Here is a 16922-nt window from a genome sequence, read left to right on the forward strand (position 1 = left end):
TCTAAACATTCGAAATTGTTCAAAATGCGCTCACAGCGAACAGTGTCACGGAAAAAAAAACTTAATCTTTGCAGACAACCGAAAGCAGTTGACCATTGTTGTAACTGAGATAAAAATTAGTTGTTTTTTTTTTGTCAGCGTTATGCTTGGAAGAAACTGGAAATGTCATGCACTCAATTTGGGCGTGGCCTGGTCGACGTGTGCCACACTGTTTTATCGGGCGCGTGTCAGACTATCTCACCGGAATCCACATCGATGTTTCGTCCTGTTTGCACAGCGTGTCGCTGCTTTGAAAGCGGCGTCCAATCCTGCGTCGGCGCCACTCTCATCAATTTGTTTCAATTACGGTGCCAAGGGCGCCAAGGGTGCCAAGGGCCCCTCCTCCTGTCCAGGAGGGCCAAGGAAAGTCAAGTGCTGGCTGTGCCCTGTGCCTTCAGTGGCGGCCACTGGACACTTTATTTCCTCGCACAAGTTTTGTACGTGGTCTCCCACAATTTTGCGCGAGTGTGCTTTTCGAGTGCACACTGGGAAACAATTTGTGCGATACTGCGCGCGAGTTTGTCAAAAATAGTGATGCGACGTACATCCAGTGTGTGGGTTTCTCCGCACCCGAAAAAGACCTCGCGTCTTGAACCATGGCAATAAACCGACAGGTGAATACTGGTTCCAAATGAATTGAACTTACTGCAGCGCTAGACGCCTTTTTTCTGCGTGGGTGGTTGACGCGCTGCCCCCGTTTCCCAAGCGCACTCCAGGGCGGTTGAAGCCGGACTCGAGCGGACGAAATGGTTTTTTTAACGGTTGCATCGCGAACTGCATCCGTTTGAGTGGGAGCTCTGGAAAGTGATTCGCGGTGACGGGCGAAGCGGTGTCGATCGCATCCTGCCGCTTCGCCGCGCACAGTGGGCCAGAAGACCAGTGGAGGTGGACATAACTCTTGATGCGTTTTGAGCTCCAGAGTCGCTAAATGGGACTAGAACCGAACGTGTGACCCCTCCAATGGATTGCTCTCCGAACGAGGAAGCCATTGGTGAGGTCACACGTTCGGTTCGAGGCCTGTTTAGCGACTCTGGAGCTCAAAACGCGTCTAGAGTTTTGTCCACCTCCACCGGCCTTCTGGCCCACTGTGCCGCGGAGGAGTGCGCGCCAAGTGAAACTGGACGATGCGTGCCGTGATAACTCCAGCGGCTCCAGAGGGTGGGCGGTGCGCGAGCGGCGCGCGGGTTCTAATGGGACGGGTACACCCGCCGCGCTTCCTGTGCGAACACGGTGAGTCGCGTGCCCCCCCTTGCCCCCCCTTCCCCCTTCCCCCCCCCCCCCCCCCTCCCCCCCAGCGTCAAGACATAGCTATGGGTCGGGGAAAGAAAATACCCCAGAGTGTAAAGATGTGACGCGTCCCTACTCGCTGTGTGTGTGTAGGTGTGTGTGTGCAGGGGGTGGGGCCCATATCTGAGGGCGAGAAACAGAGTACGCGCCACCCCTGCAGGGCCCTGGCTGCGAAGGGGGCAGTTATCGGCCGGTGATCCGCTTTTGATGACCGACCGGCCCGGCGCTTGGCCCTGTCGGCCCTGGCGGCCCTGTCGGCCCTGTCGGCCCTGTCGGCCCTGGCGGCCCTGTCGGCCCTGGCGGCCCTGGCGGCCCTGTCGGCCCTGGCGGCCCTGTCGGCCCTGGCGGCCCTGGCGGCCCTGTCGGCCCTGGCGGCCCTGTCGGCCCTGGCGGCCCTGTCGGCCCTGGCGGCCCTGGCGGCCCTGTCGGCCCTGTCGGCCCTGGCGGCCCTGTCGGCCCTGTCGGCCCTGGCGGCCCTGTCGGCCCTGGCGGCCCTGGTGCGGGGCACTGCGAGATGGCCGGGCTATCACCCTGATACGAGCCCCACGTGTGATGTGGGCTTTGTGAACTGCTCGGAATATGTCGTGATTTTCGCACCGAGAACAAAGGGGCTCATTCACTCCCAAGATCCTACTGAGCTTTTCCTTCGTAATACGAACAAAAAGCTTAGTATTATGACAGCACAGCGAAGGTAGTAACGTACGGTGAGGGGTTCTCAGTAACTTATGACCATTTTCTTAGTATTACAAACATATTTCTTTGTATTATGATAGATTTGTGTCGTAGAGTACTGAGAATTCGCTTAGTATTATGACAGCACGGCATTTCTCAGTAGGAAATTGGGAGTGTTGAAAGCAAAGGGGAAAGGTCGTGCGTGAAACGTGTAGTCGAACTCTCATGACGGCCATCGGTCCAGCCGGTTTGGTTCGTCCTCGCCCGTCGACCGGCACACGAGGGTGTACCGGAAAGACTTTTAAAGGGCTCCCCGGATCCGGATTGGAACGATTGGAACCGTGGTCGGTGCGGCGTCGCGCCGAACACGACTCGGCAAAGCGGTACCGGTTTTCGCTTTTAAAGAACCCATTTTGGCGTGGCTGTCGGACTCCGAGTGCCAATTAGAGGGCCGGCTGCGCTATGAATATTGTTGGGACTAATTATTTCCATGTGGGTGAGTCCTTAAAGTGCGTGCTGCCCTCGCCGGACGCACTGGACCGCTGGAGCGTGGTTGCGGCGGTCTCTGAAGGCGGGACGCGTCGGGAGGGAAGGCTCCCCGAAGCCATCCTCGCCGGGCCACGACACTGACCCGCGCCAAACACAGACTTGCGTCCAGGGTGTGACTGCTTAACAATGCCAAGCAGACTTAAAACTTGGTGTTTTGTCACAGCATGAAGAATCGACTAGGTTGCACGCAGGACAAGAAAATGTCGGCACACGACTGAGTCGTGGCGCTATGGCTGAGCTGGCTTTCCACTTACCATAAGTAAAACGCGCTCAGTCGCAGGTGGCACCGAATGGAACGCAGATGGAGCCGATTTGGCCTCCATTCGCCATCCACTCGGGCTACCCTTGTCGCTTCGCGTAAATTTTCCACTCTGCTGAGGTCCCTTGTTTCGCGCTGCGCCCTGCCTACACCGACAGTGCTTTCGCTTTATCATGCCGAATGCACGAGCCCCCTTAATTAATACCTCTTGACCTTGTTAGCTCCCCCATCTAGATTCAGCGGCGCGCCTCGCCCGGCAAAACATTAATGTGGCGTTTTGTTGTGGATGATGAGTTTTACCAACTAACCGCCTCGGCTCGGATTGGAAAGGCGGCCGGCCATTCATTATGTCTGGGTTACCCTTTTTAATGGCAATTTTAACGTCGCTTCCTTGATATGAACTAACGACATATCCCCCCCCCTCCGCACGTGACGAATGCCATAACCGAGACCATAACGCAATTTAACGACAGCGCCTCCTGCGCCGCGTTGCCGCTCGTGTTTTGGTTGATGGCGCGGGGGCAAGGGTGGCGCGGACCCTTTTCCGGGAAGCGCGAATCGCAATGCCAATTGCAATGCGAATGTGCAAGGTGCATCGCAAGGTGCATCACGCGCGGCTCGCTCCGACGACCACGCTGCGTGCGGTAGGTCGGCAGCCATTTTTTTCTCGAATTGCCGAATTCGGCTCGTTTTACTGTTGCGCCGCTATGGTCGCGTTCTGCGGCTTTTGTGTGTCGTCCCGCTACATCGGCTCGCGCTGCCGCGCCCTGCCATGCTGTCCGCTCTTGGGCGCACAAGCGAGCCCTGCCTGGAGTTGACTCGCGAGGACGAATCAATATACACACTCACACACACGCTCTCACTTCCACTCACACCGACGCGAGGAACACGCTTGTGTGAGGCAGCGTCACAGTTACAGCAAGTCGAGTGCTGTGACGCTATACCCGGTGCGCTGCATGTCTACACCGTCTGTGTGTTTCCGTGTGTTTGCGCTCATCGCAATCATGGTCGCCAGCCCCGAATGGCAATGGCAGCGTCATTACGTCGCTACTTTCCTGTTTGGGGGATGATGGTCGCCGAGTACACTCCCAATTTCCTACTGAGAAATGCCGTGCTGTCATAATACTAAGCTAATTCTCAGTACTCTACGACACAAATCTATCATAATACAAAGAAATTTGTTTGTAATACTAAGAAACTGGTCATAAGTTACTAAGAACCCCTCACCATACGTTACTACCTTCGCTGTGCTGTCATAATACTAAGCTTTTTGTTCGTATTACGAAGAAAAAGCTCAGTAGGATCTTGGGAGTGTAAAGTACCGCACTCGGCACTCTGCAGCTTTCGGTACAAGTGGAGCATGTAAATCCTGCATCCGGATTTGTACACTGTTCTCTTCTTTCCCTCTCCCGAAGCCGGCCGTGGTCAGAGGTCAGGGAGTGATTGGCGACAAGGGCCGGCCGACTCCGCTTGGGGCCTCTGGGGCCTCTGGGGCCTGGGGTCTCGTTCAGTGGAGGACACCGCGGACGAACCGGACAAAGCAAACCTCCACCAATCACGCGACTTTCTCAATGGCTGGATGAATGGACGTTACCCGAATTACGCACAATGGGACGCATGTTCGCGGGTCGACAATTTGTTTCCTTTTTTTGTTTGCCGAAGTTGACGTCCTCCTCTTGTGTGTGGACTCGATGCTTCCGCTTTCCTGCGCCGCTCCGCAACATGCTCCACCACTCGTTGCAGTGCGCTGCCCGGCCCTCGGCCCGACCGGCCGCTCGAATATGGGTCAGTCCTGAAATTGCAGTGGTGGGCGTTTGCCTGCGTTTGCAGTGGCGGGCCCCTGTGTGCCCCCCTCCCCCTCGTCCCTATCGTGCTCTCGCTCGCACACAAACACGGTGCCCGCACTCCACCTCGACGCGTCAAACGCAATTTCGCTGTCAGAGTGGACCTCACTGATGCGGACTCGCGACTGGTGTACATACAGTATGCAAAACTCATTTGGCACGAAATGAATGGCATAGTCGTGCCAAGAACAGATGCATCGGCCAGCCAGTCCACCCGAAACGTCGATCCTCCATGCCGACCGGGGCAATCCAAATGAAGGAAATGAAAAGAGAAATATAATGTTGCTATCACGTGGATCATATCACGCAAGCTGACACGGGCCGGGGTAGGAGGACCGGCGAGAAGAAGAAGAAGAAGAAGAAGAAGAAGAAGAAGAAGAAGAAGAAGAAGAAGAAGGGGCCGGAAAAGGCGGAGGAGGGGGAGAATGAAGCGGCGCGTGCCGCAGCTGTGTAAAAAGCATCCAACAGGTCATTATGGCCCCCATGCTGCACCGCCACACCGGCAGATAGGGAGCCGACACTGCTCTTCATTTTCACGGCGGCTCACAGTGTACTGGATAAAAACGCTTGGCCGCCCGCGAGGATAGAGTGGCCGGAATTCCATCCGATTTTAACGAGTCGCATCGGTTCTCCGCGCGGCTCGTCCAAGTCTCGCTCCGGGAATACGCCTCCGCGATTTTGGCTCATATCTGATGTCTCGTGCGTGCTTTGTCGAAAGAAAACATATTTTACGATGGAATTGGGTACGGGTGAGACTGATCTGCCAGCAAACAATGTTTGAAAGTGGCCTGTGTCGGGAGCCAGGCGGGCTCGGGTCATGACGGTTCGTCTGGACCTGGCGCGGGGTTCCTCGGTTACTCTAGAGTGCCGCGTCGCCCGCCGTTACTTTGCAGGAAGCCCCGACCGTTTGAAGGATTTCTTTGGCGTGCGCGTCGCCGTGGGAGCGGTGCGCTGCGGTTCGCGTGCCCACGGCCGCGGCCCGGCGTTTTGCCGTGCAGTGGGTAACAAGCGCATTCGCCACCTCGGCTGTCGCCCCACTGGGTGCAGTGGAGGGGGCTTGGCCCGCATGCACGCTGGCGTGTCTGGCGTGCGCCTTTGGGCCAGGTCAGGGAAGTCAACCCCTCCCCCGAGTCCAGGCGGGTGGGGGAGATGTATAGTGCACTGGAGGGAGTGTGAATCAGCGGCGCAGCGGCGGCCCGGCTTGGGAAAGTGGTCGGGCACGACGGCGCCCCCCGCCCCGCCCCGCGGGCGCCGCAGCTGACCATATGGTGTACCCCCATTGAGCGGTGCCATCGGGTGCCCGGCGTGGGTACACTGCAGTGCGGTGCGGCGGCCCTGCGGTAGGAAACACTTGGAACACGGGCGCGGTGGGCCGGGGGTGCGGTCGCGTGGGCGTGTGGGTGCCAGTGTGTCAACGCGTTCGCAGAAGCACATTGCAGCTGGAGTGACGCAAGAGCTCCGCGGCCTCGGCAGGGAAGCCCCAGGCCGCCCCTGGCTCCACTCACTACACGCAAAAAAATAATTTTCATCAGAGCTAAAAAATTAGCACCCGCACCAATAAGATTAGCTCTATAGGCGCAGCTAATTTTTTAACTGTGTGGCTAAAAAGTGTTAGCTGGGCGATTCTAGCAACGGATCTAACGGCCTAGCTGGAACTGTAAGGAATCCTTAGCTGTAAACCAATCAAATCTTGCTGATGAACTACTCAAGTTGTTTGCCCCCTAGTTATTCCGAGATGAAAAGATGAAACCATCATTACGAATAATGTCTACTCTATGTGGTCTAACGGTCACGGACACATCTTAAATAGGACGGAGTCGTCAGTGACCCTTGACGCGCTCACGAATCACTCAGAATTGCCCGCTGGAGTCAAGTGTCTCTCCAGCAGGGGAAGCGATCCGCCACTTGGCAGACAATTGTAGAAACGATGGCGCCCAGACTAAGTGAAAACGCATGCTACACTGTCACCGCGCGCGAGCGGCGGCGCGACGCGCGCAGCGCACTCTCGCGGCGATCTCCTCCACCGCGACGGTGACTGGACGACGATGACATCAACTGGTCTCGTCAGATCGCATTTAGCTTGTTTACTAGAAATTTTTGAAGGCTTGCAAACAATAGTTAGCAGCCCACGACTAGCAGTATTAACAAACAAAATTGGCTAAATCCGCCACAAATTTGTGTTTTGCGAGAGTGGTTGCTTGGCAGGTAACCAGCTAACCATCTGGCCGCGCGCACCTGAGGTAGCTTGTAGCTGTGCTAGTTTTTTAGCGCCCGTGCTAAAAACGATCTGTTAAAAAAATTAGCACGGGTCTGATTTACATTTTTTTGCGTGTATTGTCGCGCGGCCTGGGGGGTGCCGCGGACAGCAAGGGGCACGCAAAAAAATAATTTTCATCAGAGCTAAAAAATTAGCACCCGCACCAATAAGATTAGCTCTATAGGCGCAGCTAATTTTTTAACTGTGTGGCTAAAAAGTGTTAGCTGGGCGATTCTAGCAACGGATCTAACGGCCTAGCTGGAACTGTAAGGAATCCTTAGCTGTAAACCAATCAAATCTTGCTGATGAACTACTCTAGTTGTTTGCCCCCTAGTTATTCCGAGATGAAAAGATGAAACCATCATTACGAATAATGTCTACTCTATGTGGTCTAACGGTCACGGACACATCTTAAATAGGACGGAGTCGTCAGTGACCCTTGACGCGCTCACGAATCACTCAGAATTGCCCGCTGGAGTCAAGTGTCTCTCCAGCAGGGGAAGCGATCCGCCACCTGGCAGACAATTGTAGAAACGATGGCGCCCAGACTAAGTGAAAACGCATGCTACACTGTCCAAGGGGTTACCCACTCTGGTAATCGTGTGTACACTTCGTCCGGTAATCATTGGTAATCACACACCAAAACTGGCTAGTTTCGCCGTTTTTATCGGATTTGGGGGGGTTTTCTTATGAAATTAGACCAAAATGCTCTTAGCTGGCCAAAATTATGGAGTTTTTTTGGGTATGTTTGTAGGTAATCACTGGTAATCAGTAATCCTGTGTTCACTCCTGAGCTGAGTGGTCAACCCCTTGACACTGTCACCGCGCGCAAGCGGCGGCGCGACGCGCGCAGCGCACTCTCGCGGCGATCTCCTCCACCGCGACGGTGACTGGACGACGATGACATCAACTGGTCTCGTCAGATCGCATTTAGCTTGTTTACTAGAAATTTTTGAAGGCTTGCAAACAATAGTTAGCAGCCCACGACTAGCAGTATTAACAAACAAAATTGGCTAAATCCGCCACAAATTTGTGTTTTGCGAGAGTGGTTGCTTGGCAGGTAACCAGCTAACCATCTGGCCGCGCGCACCTGAGGTAGCTTGTAGCTGTGCTAGTTTTTTAGCGCCCGTGCTAAAAACGATCTGTTAAAAAAATTAGCACGGGTCTGATTTACATTTTTTTGCGTGGGTGCCTGGTCTCGGCGTCCTAGCGATAATCGGTGCCTATTCCGTAACGTGGTGCACTCTAAATGTTGTACAGTGATGATTCTCCATATTATGGTTAAAATGTTCCATATTATTGTGGTGCAGCTGACCTCGTAACATGCCATTGAGAATTCACTGTACCTTATAGATACTTTGACGGATTTCGTTGGTATTATGGAGAAAATCCCCACCATGTTGGTGCAGCCTTCCACCGTAAGACATTTACAGTGTGCGGTGTGAACTGCGTGGTCATTGGGCGAAGTTTCGGAAAGTCAGCAGCAATCCGAGTGTTTCTGACTCTTGCACAACCGTCGGACGGTGGCGTACTCTGCTCTTCCGAAACTGAACCTATAATCAATCGATGACATAAAGGCACTTGTGAACGCACGGCCGGCCCCAGTGTGTCGAGTTCTCGCAACTTTTAAAGTGCCTGCCGCATTCCACCTTGTTATCTGAAACGAGCGGTGCCAACCTTCGCATTCGTTTCGCGCGGTTCGGGTGTCGGCCTGTCGTCGGTGATTGGAGCACCCCGTCGACGCTTTGCGCCGAGCCGTGGTTTCTGGACCCGATTTCTGCGTAAATTGGTCGTGAAAAAGTGGTTCGCGCTAACAGCTCTCGCCGTATCACGTGCAGTCAGTGGGACATGGTTTAGGTTGGCGCTCCCTGCCGAGGCAAGGCTATCGGCTCCCGGCCCCGCGGCCCCGCTGTGGCGTCGCGGCCCCACTCGATGGGGCCTCGCGCAGCCCCGCGGCCCTGCAGGGTGCGCCACCACAACGCGCTCGAAACGCAGCGGCAGTAATTTGGCGGTTTTCTGAACATCGTTTTTTTGCAGTGGCGTGCGGCCGGCGTGCATCACGCGGCGTGGACTTGGCCCGCGTGCCGCCGCGTGCTGCTGCACTGATGTCACGAGCGCCACTGCACCCACTGAGTCAGCACGTTCGCAGTACGGCGCGCTGACCTGGCCTCTAGGCCTGGCGCCGGCCGGGGCTGTACGCGTTGTGTGAATTCGCCGCGCCGAACGGCCGAACAGAAGCCCGCGCGAGTGACGCCTTCCCGCCACGAGGCCGATTCCGAGTCTCTCTCTCTCTCTCTCTCTCTCTCTCTCTCTCTCTCTCTCTCTCTCTCTCTCTCTCTCTCTCTCTCTCTCTCTCTCTCTCTCTCTCTCTCGCTGCCGCGGGGCGTTCCGTCGCAGTGCGAGAGAGAGAGAGAGAGAGAGAGAGAGAGAGAGAGAGAGAGAGAGAGAGAGAGAGAGAGATCCCGATGGGGCCTGCCGCGTGTAGTGCATTGACGTCAGCCTGACACTTGACGGACTGTACTGCAGCACTGACGGCCAGCGCGGGTTAGACTGTCGGCCTGCCCGCCTGGCCGTGCGCGGATAGGCACCGGAGCTGCGAACCGGCGCGGCGGCGTGGACCCTTAACGGTCAAACTTGGTTTTTAAACCATTTTCTTTTCACAACAGATCCAATTTGAGTCCCACTTGGCGTGCAGTGCCACCTGTGAGTTCGCGGAAAAGTGTGCCCACAGGTGCGGCAGTACGCTACAATGTGTGTCAAGGGGCGCCTCGAATTGATAGGCCGTGCGTCAAACTGGTGGCGCCATCGCGGCGCCTTATCTAGGCTACGTGCCGCGGCCCGACGCCCGTCCGACGGCCATCCGACGTGCAGCCCTGTGCGCCAAAATGGCGGAAAATGGCGGAAAATATGATTTGCCCGCGGTCATGCCGTCTTATGCGGTGAAATTGCACGTGCAGGACAGGTAATGCGCCCCGCTGACGCGCGCTGACGTCATCGGGGGACGCGCGTGTGCAGCCGTGCGGGGTTCCGCCCCGTCGTGATTTTCAGAGTGGCTGCATGGCTTTTACAGTAGCCGATTGGCCGGTGTCGCTCGGAAGACGGTCGCCGCGATCGAAGTGTCTCAGCGCGTCTATGCGGGCCGCGGCAGCCATGATTCTATCCTGCCTGATGGCGGTGCTATCCGCTCGCAGGGGTTGTACGGTGTGTGCGGTCGAAACGTGAGTTCGACCAAACGTCTCTGGTTTTGCACCGGAGGCCTGCCACGGTGGCAGGCGGCGGCCAGGCCGACACCGTTCGCCTGCGTTTGGACTCCGCTCAGTGAAGTGCCGTGTACAAGAGGTTTGATGTGGGCCTTTGCTTGCAGGTGTACGCGGGCCTGGACATCCTGACCAACAAGGCCACGGCCGAGGAGATGGCCGGCGTGCCGCACCACCTGCTGGGCCACCTCCAGCCCGGCGACAACTACCACGTGCACCGCTTCCGCGCCGAGGCCTTCCGAATCGTATCCTTTTTGGCCCTTGCGGGCTGTGGATGCAGCGCGGGGGCGTGCGCGTTACCGCCCCACAGTGGGCCAGAAGACCGGTGGGGGCGGCTAAAACTCCAGACGCGTTTTGAGCTCCAGAGTCGCTAAATGGGACTTGAACCGAACGTGTGACCCCACCAATGGATTCCTCGTTCGGAGAGCAGTCTATTGGTGGGGTCAGACGTTCGGTTCGAGTCTCATTCAGTGACTCTGGAGCTCAAAACGCGTCTAAGAGTTTTGGCCGCCCCCACCGGTCATCTGGCCCACTGTGCGCCCTGCAGTCCGTGCAGCACCATCGCCCACCTTCTCGTTCTCGACGACGCCGGTTTAATCGGTACGTCCTCGACGGCTGCAACGGGTTGGTTGGCTGCAAGTGGCCGACATCCGGCGCCCCGACGCCCCCGCGATGCGCCCCGGCTGGACCGACGTCGCTGATCTATCGACCGGGAACCGAAGTGTCCGTCTGTCCGCCCGTCTGTCCGTCCCTCGGTCCGTCCGCCCGTCTGTCCGTCCCTCGGTCCGTCCGCCCGTCTGTCTGTCTGTCTGTCTGTCCGTCGGTGCCGTAACGCGGCTTCTTCAACGACCCTCGTAATCGCGCCTACCGTCGCCTTATCGGCCTTATTGCGGAAGTCTCCTCGATTAGATAGATTCGAGGTACCGGGCCGACGAGCTATTTTGGACAGGGATCGGGGCGGCGGGTTGTCGAAGACGATGCGGACCGGCGCCACCGCGGACGCGGTGGACACGGCGAGGCTGGGGTGGGGGAAGGCCGTGATTCGTCGGTGTGGCCGTCGAAGGGGGTAGCTCTGGACGTCGGGGGCTGCCCTGTAGTTGGAGGTGGCTTCGGACAGTTTCACTGAGGAAACCTTACAAACTATTTTAGGCGTTACAAAGAAAAGCAGTTTGTTATAACAAGGTATTTTGAGCATACATAAGCTTACAAAGAAAATACTTCGTAATTTACGAACTATTTCTTTGAATAACAAAGAAATTTAGTTTGAATAATGTATGCTCAAAATACTTTGTAAGGTTTTAAGCGTGTTTGGTCTACTTAGATTTCCATGCAGGCCGATATTGGGCTTCGCGCCATGAATTACCCCGGGTGCCCAAAGTGACGCCCCGTCGACGGTAAATGAATAAGATGATTGAACGACTTCGAAGAGGGATGAATTGGGCTATGGAATTATTGAGAATTATTGAGAAGTACGAATGACTACAGAACTGTAAGAACTAATGTATTTTCACAGTCTCATGGTGACGTACAAGTACGAATGGAAATAGTGTGAAAATAGTGCTTTATGAGAATGAATGATTTATGAGTTGGGAAAATTGAATGAATTAAAGGAAATAGGTTGTGAACTGGAAACAATGACTTATTCATGAATTGGCTGAGTGAATGAATAAACGTACTGAACGAAGAAATAATTTGAGATAATAACCAAAGAAATCGTAGAAAATTGGAAAATTGATGTCACAGCTGGGACTTTCACATGATTTCCCCCCGAGTGGATGGGAAAAGGTGGGGGGGGGGGATGTCGGTGATGACAGCGCGTCCCTGCTATAGTTCACGAATTACTGGGTGCAACCACCGGAAGTAGAACTGGCGGACAGCGAGGCGACGCACCGAAAACAATTATTCTACATATTTCGTCTCTCTTTCTCGTCCCCGGCCCTTTTTTACCGGTGCCTTGTAAAAAAAGAGGTGAAAGACCGGCAGTGCCGCCTAGAGTGTCTCTCTCCCCCCCCCCCCCCCCCCCCCCCCCCCCTTTTCGGTTAGCTCCTTTGATTGACCCCATACGCCGTGTGGCAGTGGGCCGGGCCGGCGCACCACGCCGCCACGGCGTCGAGGTGGCACATTCTACTTTGTCTTCCCGAGATGACGGGCTATGTAAATTTGGAACAGTGTTGCCCCCCGGCCGCCCCTCCAGATAAAAAGGAGTCTCTTTGTTTTCTGCCCCGCCGCGTTGCCGCGCGCACCGCGTTGCTACGCGTTGCGTGTGGCTGTGACAACACGGCCCCAAAATAACTCGCCGTAAGGTAAGTGCCTCGAATATGTATGTGGACGCCCATGAATTTCGAAATCGAATCCTTCGCCGACGTGTTCATTTGTTTCTCCCCTGGAGCCTAGCGGTGCACTGGCCCCTACCCCTCGTAAGTGTCCGGGACGCGGGTCCCAGGACCTCCTCCAGGACCTCCAAGTCCGGTGCGACTGCCGCAGTGCCTCCACCCCCGAGCTGGAATCACACCGGAAACTCTGAAATAATGAAGTGTTTGATGGACCTGTCGCTGGATCATCGCATGCATGATGCATGGGGCGACGCTTTTTGTCGAGAACAATGCAGCGCTGCAGGTCGCGCGCTGTCGATATGCGAGGTGTCAAGAGTCGTCCGCTTTTTGTTTGTTTTGTTTTTGTTCGACGGCGGGACAAAGACACGTCTGGATTGGGCTGCAGGCGTGGTTATATACACTCCCCGGACCACCGCCGGCGGGTCGGCCTGCCGGACTGCGAACGGACGCGAAGTCAGCCACTGGTGTTAGTGTGGGGAATAACGTCATTTAACTTCAAAATATGATCGAAACGATTTTCAAACGGGAATCGGTAGTTTAGACGGCCCTGATGAGAACTGGCTATGGAGACATTCCGCCAACTCGCCGGAACAGGGTGAAAAACGGGTTGCCTACCTACAGGCGAAAAATTTATAATTTGGGAACAAGAAGTCGCATCGAACCCGTTCAAGCGGCGGAGTGTTCGGACACACAGGGAGAAGCTTCAATTAAATTGGCGCGCTTAAATCTTGAGAATTGTGGCGTCCACAGCAAAAAATGTGTTTCTAGTTTCTATAATTGCAGTTATTTGAACTTTTTGCTTACACACCGTACAAATATTTTTGTACCACGAGATGCGCTGTTCTCTTGCCCGTCCGTGGAGTGTTTCGGATCGCAAATAGGAGCAATGGTTCTCGATCTACAGCGATTTTAGTGCCGCGCGGCGGCAGTTCCGCCGCTCTGCCGACGCGCTCGCCTGGCCGGCCGCGGCCGGTGGCGGCAGGCGGCTGCAATGGAGCGGACCGGCCACGACGGTTTTCCTCCGGAAAAGCACCCTAAATTTTAAGATATCAATTTGAAATTTGGCAGGGGGGTCACTCACTGACTCCACCATCGAGTCGCCTATAGAGACATGCTGCCAGGCGGGTTGCCTACTTCCAGGGGCACTTGACGGGAAATGGGCGATTTTGACTGCTTTTCCCTCGGAAAACCTTCTACCAAGTGGAATCCCAAAATGTGCGCTGTTTTGTCAGCTTTCCATCGAGTGGTCTGCGGCATTGCTCGCCCTAGCGAGGCCCACAGCGCAACGTTCAAAGCGCCGCGAGGTGCGCGGTTACAGGTGCTGGCGGGGTCGCGCATCCTGAGCCGGGAGCGTTGTTTGGCTCCCTCGCAACCGTCGCAACCGTCTGTCATAGTAGACTATTCCTACACTTAAAAATGGGAAAAGCACCTAATCTCTAGATTGTATGCGTGTATTTGAACCGTATTTCGAACGGTTCGATCATCCACGCCACGGGCCCCAAGCCTTTGAACGCTGCTACTCGAGACCGGCCCTGTCTTCTCATCGACTCTGCGTCGGGAAATTATTTAGTCGTGTTCACCACCCAATACTATAGCATGGCGGTCAAAGAGTGGCCCGTCCTTGCCATAGTACTCGCAAGGCGCTAAAAAGTTGTGCGCTACACTGGAGTAAAATGTCCTGTGACTTCAACGGCATTGCGCCGTGCAACCGCGAAGAAGCCGATGGCCGGCTTCTGTTATACACGTCGCGGACGCAGACGTGTCACGGGGCTGCAGCAAGGTGATGGTTCGGACAGTGGACAACCGAAGTCCTTGTGCTGGCAGTCCTCTTTCCGTCACATTCAGGGCATCGAGGAGCTGTGGGTGTCCATGGGAGCCGACAGCGCCACAAGATGATACCAACACAGGATTTTGCCCAGTTATGCACATAGTTCTATCAAATATAATGTGACGGAAAGAGGACTGCCAGCACAAGGACTTCGGTTGTCCACTGTCCGAACCATCACCTTGCTGCAGCCCCGTGACACGTCTGCGTCCGCGACGTGTATAACAGAAGCCGGCCATCGGCTTCTTCGCGGTTGCACGGCGCAATGCCGTTGAAGTCACAGGACATTTTACTCCAGTGTAGCGCACAACTTTTTAGCGCCTTGCGAGTACTATGGCAAGGACGGGCCACTCTTTGACCGCCATGCTATAGTATTGGGTGGTGAACACGACTAAATAATTTCCCGACGCAGAGTCGATGAGAAGACAGGGCCGGTCTCGAGTAGCAGCGTTCAAAGGCTTGGGGCCCGTGGCGTGGATGATCGAACCGTTCGAAATACGGTTCAAATACACGCATACAATCTAGAGATTAGGTGCTTTTCCCATTTTTAAGTGTAGGGATAGTCTACTATGACAGACGGTTGCGACGGTTGCGAGGGAGCCAAACAACGCTCCCGGCTCAGGATGCGCGACCCCGCCAGCACCTGTAACCGCGCACCTCGCGGCGCTTTGAACGTTGCGCTGTGGGCCTCGCTAGGGCGAGCAATGCCGCAGACCACTCGATGGAAAGCTGACAAAACAGCGCACATTTTGGGATTCCACTTGGTAGAAGGTTTTCCGAGGGAAAAGCAGTCAAAATCGCCCATTTCCCGTCAAGTGCCCCTGGAAGTAGGCAACCCGCCTGGCAGCATGTCTCTATAGGCGACTCGATGGTGGAGTCAGTGAGTGACCCCCCTGCCAAATTTCAAATTGATATCTTAAAATTTAGGGTGCTTTTCCGGAGGAAAACCGTCGTGGCCGGTCCGCTCCATTGCAGCCGCCTGCCGCCACCGGCCGCGGCCGGCCCGGCGAGCGCGTCGGCAGAGCGGCGGAACTGCCGCCGCGCGGCACTAAAATCGCTGTAGATCGAGAACCATTGCTCCTATTTGCGATCCGAAACACTCCACGGACGGGCAAGAGAACAGCGCATCTCGTGGTACAAAAATATTTGTACGGTGTGTAAGCAAAAAGTTCAAATAACTGCAATTATAGAAACTAGAAACACATTTTTTGCTGTGGACGCCACAATTCTCAAGATTTAAGCGCGCCAATTTAATTGAAGCTTCTCCCTGTGTGTCCGAACACTCCGCCGCTTGAACGGGTTCGATGCGACTTCTTGTTCCCAAATTATAAATTTTTCGCCTGTAGGTAGGCAACCCGTTTTTCACCCTGTTCCGGCGAGTTGGCGGAATGTCTCCATAGCCAGTTCTCATCAGGGCCGTCTAAACTACCGATTCCCGTTTGAAAATCGTTTCGATCATATTTTGAAGATAAACGCCTCTTATTGACGTTATTCCCCGCACTATGTGTGCCGTCACGGTGGCGCGCGGTGAGCCTATCATTACGTCACGCTGCTCAGTGTGTCGTTTAATGGTTGACACATTCCCACGAAATGTTTTCTCCCTTTTATCCGAAATATTAATTACGCCGCCGGGGTTGACAGAGACACTCTCCGACACTCCACGGACATTTTCTTCAGTAAACCTACAGTTTAATTATTTTTTCTGCAATTGTAGTCCTTTTGATTGTAAGTACAGAAAAAATAATCAGCAACCTTACAGAAAAGTGGTCTGTTGATAATATTTTCTGCAACTGCAGTTATGATCAAGCAGAAAAAAATTACTGTTCCATTCTAGTAAAAATGATCTATAAATGTAGGCAAAATGTTCTCTACATACAGATAAAATATACAAGAATTAACAGAAAAAATTTTAAAGAGTCAGAATAACTTTTTGGATGTTTCCGCTAAAAGTCACAATTCAACCATCTCTTAAAAGCCGCTTACATTGAGTCCTTTCTTGACTTGTCGAAGCTAAGAATGTTTTGTAGGATCATTTTGACTAAGCGCATTACCTTCCAATCAGCTTTGTTTGAACGGAGAAAAATTTCACTGAAAATATTTACTGAAGATCACAAAGTAGTCATCGACAAATTGTTTATGAGCACAAACTTTATCTTCCACATTTGCAGAAAATAAATTCTTTGATTATAAACAAATTTGTCATCATATTTCTACTGACATTGTAAATTTTCTGTAAGTAAGTAAAAGATTGTCTATAATTACCAAATTTGTTACCGCTAATTTATCTGTATCTCATGTAAAATTTATTCGATATGTTATTGAAAATATTTACTATATCATAGTAACGCTCTAAAATCAGTAAGCCGTAGAGTTAATTTTCTACAATATAGAAAAAATAATCAGTGAAGGTCTGAGAGTGGATGGCCGCGATAGTGGGGCGGTGTGCGTGCAGTGTGCGTGCAGTGTGCGTGCAGCGGGCCGGCCGGACACGCAGCCAGCCAGCAGCCCGGCCCAGCCAGGCGCCCGACCGCGGCGGCCTAGGCCACCCGCACCGCAGCGACGCAGCGACGCGGACACTGCCAACCGCGGCCCGCGGACAG

The 16922-nt window shown here is 54.3% G+C and overlaps 1 protein-coding gene across 1 annotated transcript in view; it reads left to right on the plus strand.

Annotated features, from left to right (window-relative positions):
- The window catches only part of LOC117650303 (tRNA dimethylallyltransferase), a 146950-nt gene that overhangs the window by 34739 nt on the left and 95289 nt on the right, over positions 1-16922 (plus strand). Inside the window, exon 3 of the mRNA XM_034393620.1 lies at positions 10272-10409. Within this exon, the coding sequence (XP_034249511.1) occupies positions 10320-10409 (90 nt within the window). The 5' untranslated portion in view covers positions 10272-10319. The remainder of the gene's footprint in view (positions 1-10271; positions 10410-16922) is intronic.

This window comes from Thrips palmi, unplaced genomic scaffold, assembly GCF_012932325.1.
Source record: "Thrips palmi isolate BJ-2018 unplaced genomic scaffold, TpBJ-2018v1 HiC_scaffold_5, whole genome shotgun sequence".
Classification (NCBI taxonomy): Eukaryota; Metazoa; Arthropoda; class Insecta; order Thysanoptera; family Thripidae; genus Thrips; species Thrips palmi.